This window comes from Thalia democratica, chromosome 9 (assembly GCF_965202585.1).
Source record: "Thalia democratica chromosome 9, ktThaDemo2.hap1.1, whole genome shotgun sequence".
In the NCBI taxonomy this organism is placed as follows: domain Eukaryota; kingdom Metazoa; phylum Chordata; class Thaliacea; order Salpida; family Salpidae; genus Thalia; species Thalia democratica.
The window spans coordinates 11,440,112-11,448,907 of record NC_139173.1 but is presented as its reverse complement, the minus strand read 5'-3'; the positions used below and the strand labels follow the sequence as shown (position 1 = coordinate 11,448,907).

The 8,796-nt window shown below is 24.7% G+C and overlaps 2 protein-coding genes across 2 annotated transcripts; both read right to left on the bottom strand.

Moving 5' to 3' along the window:
• Positions 1-868: 868 nt before the first annotated feature.
• Positions 869-6,505, bottom strand: LOC145843928 (cysteine-rich hydrophobic domain-containing protein 2-like). The gene is made up of 5 exons (XM_082951206.1): positions 6,359-6,505; positions 4,492-4,546; positions 2,107-2,319; positions 1,764-1,823; positions 869-1,062 (listed from the first exon to the last, which is right to left on the bottom strand). The coding sequence occupies exons 1-5, from the start codon at positions 6,487-6,489 to the stop codon at positions 1,012-1,014; spliced, it is 510 nt and encodes a 169-aa protein (XP_082807332.1). The 5' UTR covers positions 6,490-6,505; the 3' UTR covers positions 869-1,011.
• Positions 6,506-7,503: 998 nt separating this feature from the next.
• On the bottom strand, positions 7,504-8,462 carry LOC145844185 (COMM domain-containing protein 2-like). Its single transcript, XM_082951555.1, has one exon. It carries the CDS (start codon positions 8,453-8,455, stop codon positions 7,853-7,855), a length of 603 nt encoding a protein of 200 aa, XP_082807681.1. The 5' UTR covers positions 8,456-8,462; the 3' UTR covers positions 7,504-7,852.
• Positions 8,463-8,796: the final 334 nt, after the last annotated feature.

Below are 8,796 nucleotides of genomic sequence, written 5' to 3'. Positions count from 1 at the left end.
ATTTTTTTGTTAATACAGTAATATTTTACAGTATTATGTCATGTGCAGCTTCCAAATTTTTCACAAAAGCTTATCGTATTTTTTATATTGCGGTTTTTTATTATAAAATAACTCAAAGGAGGAGCCTCGCGGCGAAACTCGAGTTTAATTGTTTTTTTTTTCATTTTTGTAAAATACCTTCAGTGAATTGTGAATTTTTATGTTACATAAATTTAGTTAAGTTTAATAACTATAAATTTATAAATTATCAGTATTTTGAGTTAAAAAGTTATCCTACTTGCAAAGTCAATATTGTAAGGTAATATATAGAGTTTTGCACAATTTTTCTTTTATTCTAAGTTTGTAACTTGGATAGTAGATAAAATAAGCTTTTTGTATTTTTTTAATTAAATTAATTTAATCAATCACACTTGCTTTTTTAAATAATATTTACTCAACATGTTTACAAGCACAATTTTCATAAACGAATAAAAAAGACAAATAAAAAAGTTTATATTTACTTATAACATAATTAAAAGCACACACAATACTTATGCTATTTTTTGTTAAGAGGTAGTCACACCATAGACTTTATGATTTCTACTTTTCAGACATCTTTTTATTACAAATTTCAAAAATGCTTCTTTTTTAGGGATGGAATTAGCTACTTACTACAGATTACAATACAGAATCATTATTTTCGATGATACTTGTAAAATAAAACATGATAATATAGTACTTTTTGATAAATAACTAAATACAAAAATAAAATATTAACTATACAATATTTACATTTACATATTTATAATTTTCTTAAATCAACAAGATTATAATTTTTATGATTTTATTGAAAATACTTATGTATATATATATATAAGTAAAATGTATAGTTCTTGAAACATAAATTACAGACAAAGATGAATGCTTTTACAACAAAATATTTTAGCACCATATAAGTTTTCATATTACTTCGTTTACATACAAATAATTTGAAATTTCAGTTGAACGCTCTGCTTTTGCTTAAGTTTCAATTCAGTCCGGTTTGTAAACTGGTGTTTTTGGTATATATTCAATGAGCAAAACCTGTTTAGACAATAAATTACTTGTTTTGCTGTTTTAACTACCTTTGAACATTTACAATATTTAATTTTGTCTTAATTATATTATGCAAAAAGTGTTTCTCTCGAAAAGCTAATCTGTATTTAAACTAAAATTATTATTCAAATGAATATTTATATAACATACAAAACAAATAAATTTATACAAAGCACTTCTCACGAAACAAACGAATCACATTAAAATTGACTTTTTTAAGAGATTTTTGTAATTTTTTCTTCTAAAAATTTACAGAGTGGCTACTGGTTTTTTAGAAAATTCTTCTAGGTTTTTCTTAAGCTTAAGTTTTACTGTTCTTTTTTGTAAAAATTTAATTTAAGGTTAGTCAGATACTGTAATGTTTTTTTAAATGTGTTTTATAACAAATAAAGTTAAATGATTTTCTTTGCATGTTTATTTTATATAATCTAAATTTCATTTTTACATCTAATACTGTTTAAGATTCCAGGTTTTTTAATGACTTAAAACAAAATTCAATGTTTTACCATTTTTTTTAAAAATTATCTAATTTCAGGTTTTTCCAGGTTAATTGGCTACCTGACATTATACTTTCTATATATAAAACTTGATTTTGTTAAAACTCGGTATTTTATTAGTTTTGTTCAAACTTAACTATTAGTTTCAAACAAGATGAAAATAATTATTTATTTTACAACAAAAATACTCACATATTGAATCATAGTGCTGTTAGCCAATCTTTGTTTGTCCAGCTTCCAATGAAGACCAAGCTGTTAATAAATAACAATATCCAACACTCATTATATTTTTTAATAAAAGTATTCGCAAACAGAAAACTTTAATAACTTATCTTTCAGAAGGTAAATTTGATCTTAAAAGCATTAAATATAAAAATTATTAAAATAAAAAACTAGGGTTTGTAATGCTTTTAAAAAATATTAATATCAAGATAAAAACTCAAACAGCTTAATAATTTCTACTTTGACTTCTCTAAAAACAATCAACATTACTGGCAAACAACAAATAAATCTTATGAATTTTCATACCAAATACCTTGTGGTAGAGGTTTCTGTTCTCCCAGTCCAGTGCCTTCTCCAGCATTCTTTTGCTACGCTTGTCGAGACAGAGGACGGGCCAGATAGAGATGCCGGCCGTGCAGCAGCAGCACAGGCAGCCAATCAGGAACCAGAGAAAGTTGAGCGAGACGAACTTGTTCAGTATTTTGTTCACTCTGTAGATTGTGGACTTGAACTCCTCAGGGGCTATCTGTGAAAATATTGCAAGTTCGCTGGTATTCAAGTTTTGTTAACAATCACACAAGCTCATCTATCAAAACTTATAACACAATTAGTAACAGTATACAAACACATGACAAGATTAGATTTATTTGGTAAGTAAAAATAGTCAAATTTAAAATAATGTGTACTTTTTGCTTCAAGGATAACAATAAAAGTTCTCGACTAAAATATAAGGAGAATGATTAATTAAAAATTTTTAATTTATTAACAATACAATGTTTCACTCGCTTGAACCTAATCAAACGAGATCATCAGTTAAATAAAATTTTATTCAAACAGAATTTTATATTTAAAATAATAAAATTTAATTAATAGAGATGTAATTTGTGTTTCAACTACTAGTTTTAAAATTTCAGAAGCTTATTGAAATTGAAGTTTAGAATAGGAAAATAAAACAGGCTATTTTTCTGCAGGTTAGTATATACTTTGGAGTATATCGTTTAAAATAACAGTTTTGTAATATACAAACATATACATTAATTTTTTTATCAATCTGTATTAATTTCCAATTTTTTATATGTCTAACACATAGAAATTTATTGGAAATTGGTCAAAATAAAGAGTTATAATTTTTGTACGAAGCGTTTTTTTTTTTTACTTGAATTCACTTGTAAACGGTGTCATTTTTGCACGGAGTGTCACTTTTGGACAAGTAATAACATTTCAAATGACAACCGAGCAACAGTGGCGCAGCACAAAAAATTTATTTAGTAAAAAAGTGATGCTCCATGCAAAAGTGACCCTACGTGCAAAAATTAGTATATTTGACACCTACCCAGCTTTTTTAGCGTTGTTCATATGTCAAAAATTTTTTTTTTTTCAATTAGGTTAAGTACTTTTAGTTATATAAATAAATAGTAACAGAAATCAATAAGTAATTTTTTGATTTAAAAAATATACACGTGGCTAAAACGAGTTTTCTATGATTTACATCAGCGTTTGTCAATCGTCTAAACAACTAAGCTCTTTAACGTATTGAAAATAAATTTTGGGTAAATTAGATTGTAAAACATTTATTTATTTAAACAAAAACAGTATTTTTACCAATTAAATGACCATGTTTAAAGAATTTGTTCTTACACTCAGTAAATATATTATATCTAAAAATATATTTGAAAAATAAATAAAGAGAAAAACTTTATGAATACTTTAATACAATAACTATTAGAGCACATTGAAACAATTTTTTTATCACAACCAGGTACACAGTTTAACAAAGACAAAACTAGGCCATGGTACCCATTAACTAAGTATATAATTATCCCTTGTAGATAAAAAATATCATTACTTATTTTTTATCAGTAATATCATACGACTATTACAAAAAAAAATACTATATATAAAAACTATTACACTTCGAAAAAATCTAGAAATTTTTTATTTTATGCTCATTATATTGTTTGAGGTAGTTCCAGATTCTTCTTCAGCAAATAAGTTGAACATGAATTACAATGAGTTTTCTATTCAATTTGTTTGCTGAAGAATCTGAAAGTACTTTAAACAATATAATGAGTATAAAATAAAAACGCTGTCGATTTCTTGAGGTATAATATTTTTTCTATATAGTATTTTGATAGAAACAAAAAAAAAATCATTGAAATACCTAAGGACAATTTGAGAATTTTAAATATTATAATTGTGTTACTATAAAAAAAAATAGATAAGATTTAGTCTTTGCAAGTCTTTCTGTTCTTAATTTACATAAAAAAGACAGTTTAAAAATATAAAAACTAATTCAATATTAATTTGATTATTAATTTAGAATCTACTACATATTTATTGTAGATAATTTTTATGATAAAATATATCTTCATTGTTTTAATATTTTTATCATCAAAAACAAGAGTCATTTTAATTTCTATTAGTCAGAGAAAGTTTCCTATGAAAATTTAGTAAAATATAATACTATAACTTCCTAATGCAGCAACTAATTATTTTATTTTTCTTTAAGAACTTACTGACATAAAATTTAAACATTACCAAAGTTACATTTAAATAAATAATTACCCAATGAGTAAAATTCGACTACTTTTTGTTGCATTGATAAACAAGTTACATCTAGTCTTTATCTTATACCTATATTCAATTAATATCAATAAAAAATAAATAAAAAAGTACTTAAGCTTTTTCAAAATGTTACCTTTCCTGTTAATTGCTGAGGAAATTCAGAATCAAAACGATTGCTAAGTCCAAATCTGTAAAATATTAGAGTAATTTTATTATAAATACTATCACTAATTTTACATGTAATTTTCTGCTGTGGAGATTGCAAGCTGTCGAGAATATTAGTACATAGCTTAGTAATGAAACTTGAATTGGTAATAATTATCTGCTCTAATTATTACCAAGGTTCAAACTTGAACAATTTTGCAACGATATTTATCTTTGATTTATTAAATAGATTTTGATTTTTTTCTTTATATTTTCAAAGTTTAATCAACAGTTTAATTTTCGCTAAAAAAGCTCGTCAAAAAAAATCTGAAAAAACATATAAAGATCATAGAAAATATACTTAACTTTTATGACTTTTATATATATGTTTTTTTATTATTCATTTAATTTACTGACGAGTTCTGAAATAAAAGAGTGCTGAATAAGTTCTAAAAAAAATAAAATATCATCTGCATAGTAAATATTTTTGATTGATTTTTAAACTTTAGTGTAGTTTTGGTTTGTGAGTATCTTATTTTCGCTTTTTATAATAATTTAAAACTATTTAAATCAAATCACTATTTTAGGAAAGTTTTCGTGTAACAGGTGTGTTAAAGTTAGGTCCCTGATGTTTACCATCTTTAATGTTTAAACTTTTTTTCCATCATGTACAAATGTAGTTTTATACTTGAAAACTTGGTCAGTAGTTTGACATTTGAGGAATTTGTCTATCGATTAAATTTTGTAAAATTTAACAAAGTTTAAAACATTAATATTATTTAAGTCATAAAGCCTACAATATTGAAGTATATTGACAAAAAAAATTAAGTAATGCTAGTGTTTGTTTCATGCGATAAAATTTAGTCTAATACACTGTTAAAAAGGTTTTGAACACTGGTAAAAACAGTAAAATACAGATTTTAATAAAACAGAATATAGTTTTAAATAGTTGTAAAACTATAGTTTTTTTGGAAGCACTTCTTGCAGAAATTCGATTTACTACCTTTTCAACGTCTAGTTGGTGTTAAAATGAAACAGGTCTAAACAAAATATATTACATACATTTTTTTTATAAATTATTAAGTGGAATATTATCATACAAACTTTTATCATTTAATTATTAAAAAGTAACTGAACTGCTTATTTGTATACTTTCAAAAAAACTGTTTTTAGGCTTTAAAAATTCAATAAATAATTCATCAACGAAATATTTTGATTTGTTTTCCATCTTTTTAGCTCCTAAACATTAGATCCTAATGACTCAAAAAAAACACTTTGTTGTTTTGAAAAAAAAAAACAGTATATTCAATAAATTTAAAACCAAATAGCAAAACACAATTTATTATACTATAAAATATAACTAATTTAAATATATTTGCAATTTACCATGGTAAAGTGAAGATAATTCAACAAAAAAGGTGCAAGTATCTGTTTACTATTGTACAATTGTTAATAATAAAACTTAAATGTTACACCTTTGTTTATTGTAGTATACCACTACTAAGCAATAGAAATAAAATACAATAATGTTACTTTATAGTAATATATATTAGTAGTACTTTATAATACTTTTAAATAGAAAAATAAAAAAATATTAATGGCTTTCTACTAGCTAACAAAAACTTATTACTTTTGTATTAGGAAGTTTCAAATTAAACTGAATATTTATTTTTAAATACATACCAAAACTACTAGAAAACCCTTAAAAAACTAGAATTTTAAATGTTACACATTAGCTCATCACTAAATTTAGCACAAACTAATTTTATTTCAACCAAACAATAGTTCTAGTGGTAAAAACTGTGCAAGTAATGTTAAGTCGTTTTACTTCAACCAAACAATAAGTAAAAACTGACATGGTGATGTGACCGGACCCCTTCACTGCAATGGGGTCTGGAACGTGCGGGTGGAGATCTTCAATTGAACTCTCAGCTGAGACGTTGTCCGCTCGCACTATCTCGTAGAAATCGCCTTCCCCCGATGCCATTTTACCGTACAATCTGTGAACGAACTCAAATATGTAAGCGTGGGAATATCAGAAATGAACGATTTGAAGTGGTAGATGTTTTATAACCAAATTTTATTAATTTTGAATATTTTTTTTTTTAATTAAAAATTATATTGTAGTAAATATTTGTCATCATATATTTATAAAATGTTATTATGGCAAAAAAATTAAACAATTAGACATTAGTTTGAGCCAGAACTGAAGCTTTAAACTAAAAACAAATCAATAAAAAAAAATTTGTTAAATTTTAAAAGCTTAGTTTTTAAATAACAGTATAGTGAGGAACAAACAAATAAAAAGCAACTAATTATAATTGTTATGAAAAATTATAAACATGCTAAGTTAGTGTATGTTTTATACAAAATAAAAAAATTTCTGCTTTGTTTGTAAAGTATTGAGCAAAATAATCAAATTAAAACAATACAACAAATTATCTACGTTAAATATATAAACAATAGCTTTTTTTAAACTAAAAATCTAGTTTTGTAAATAATCTCCAGCGGTTTAATAAAACACTTTTTATAGAATATTATTGACATCAAAAAATACCATCTTAAACTAAGTAGTTCTGGTAAACATTGTTTCACTACACTAATTGCTCTAAATCAATTTAGTATATCAATCAATAAATAGAATAAATAAAATAGAATAAATAGATATGTGCTGTGATCAGTTCAGATTATTTCAATCATTTCATATATAAAATAATATGATAAGAGGTTCTTTAACAGAAAATTTTTACGTTTCTACATGTCGATAAAGCTTAAATGTACAAGTTAGCAAAAATCAATTTCATTATACTCAATATAAAAATCAATATATTTCAAACGTTAACAAAATATAAAATAAATAATAGAAATTAATGTTTTTGTCATCTTTTGTTATGAGTATATGACTTGTTAACAATTTTTAAGCATTGAAAAATTTTAAACAATAAGAAACAAAGTTATTTATGCTTTTTGTTATATTTACAAAATTTAAAGTTTAGTACGCATTGGATTTATCAAATCATAACAATCTAAAAATAACTTAAATTTAGATATCTGAAATAAATAACTTAACTTAAATATTTATGTTTTGAAACTGTCTTAATTCACTTGTTGCGTAACTTTAAAAAAATCATTATTAAGACAGTTAAATCTTAAAATTTTATACAAATAAGTACAAGTTTTTATTGCATCTGATTGCTAAAAATTCCTCGGCTAAATAACATGTTTAAAAAACACTACAAAATTTAGAAAAAATGGAAAAGAAAAATCAAAACAAAATTTCGCTTAAATTACAACGCTGCTATAATTGATAAAAACTAAATTTAATTCTACTCTATTTGATAGCTTAAAAGTTAAGTTATATTTCTCAAAAAACGTTGTACATGCTTAACTTTATCTTCAGACAAAGCCATTTCGAGCTCACTTATTAGTTTGTTAAGCATGGAAATGTCAAATTTTAAAAGTTCAATTTTATTGCTACCATCAGAATCGTCTGTTGCTAACTTCAATAAAATAGATGGATCTAGTTGGTTGTAGAGAGCTCTTGAAGCAAGCTTTACATCTAATCGCCACTCCAAGTTTTTGTAAGTGGAAAGTGTAGGCGCGTTCTGTTTAAGTTTAGATCTAGTTTCCTTAACTTGCTCTCTGTATAAACTTTGTAAGGATTTTGAAAGTTCAGTTGAAAAATTGTGAACAATCATTGAATCAAAAAACTCGTCTTCATTCAGTTTGGATTTAGTAGCTTCTAAGAACAATTGCATAATTCCCAATATGCAGTTTTCAACTGTTTCAATGCTCACGCCAAGCTTTTGGGCTGCAGATTTTATTACTTTTTTATTAATGCCAGAATTTAAAAACTTCAAAGATATGGAAGCAAACTCAATTGCAACATCCTGTTCAATGGAGTTTAAAAACTGAAGATGCTGGTGGTGTTCAGAAGTTAACTTTAATAACATATTTTACTTCTGCTAAAATTAAAAGGAATTAAGCATATCAAAATTATACAAATATTAAGTTATCGTTAGTTTTTTTAACCATATTTGTTAGGGTTGCCACTCTTTAAAGCAAAATAGCCAGCCTGAGTGACCTAAAACTAGCCTGAGTTACATCAAACTACCCTGAGCCTGATTTTGAAAGAAAACTTTTTTAGTTTTCACTTCTAACACAGCCGAGTACTTAAAGGTCATAGTAATGACAAAGAAATTAAAATTCTAGAGAAAAATGAATTTTAAAGAAAAACATGAATTTGAACTGATAAAAACAGGTAACACATTAAAACTCTTTTTAAAATTTTAAA

Excerpts from the sequence above, each read along its gene's own strand:
- LOC145844185 (XM_082951555.1), bottom strand. The coding sequence starts at position 8,455 with ATGTTATTAAAGTTAACTTCTGAACACCACCAGCATCTTCAGTTTTTA.
- LOC145843928 (XM_082951206.1), bottom strand. The coding sequence starts at position 6,489 with ATGGCATCGGGGGAAGGCGATTTCTACGAGATAGTGCGAGCGGACAAC. Across the intron at positions 4,547-6,358 it reads GGGTCCGGTCACATCACCAT|ATTTGGACTTAGCAATCGTT; the intron begins GTCAGTTTTTAC and ends AATATTTTACAG. Across the intron at positions 1,063-1,763 it reads ACAGCACTATGATTCAATAT|GTTTTGCTCATTGAATATAT; the intron begins GTGAGTATTTTT and ends TTGTCTAAACAG.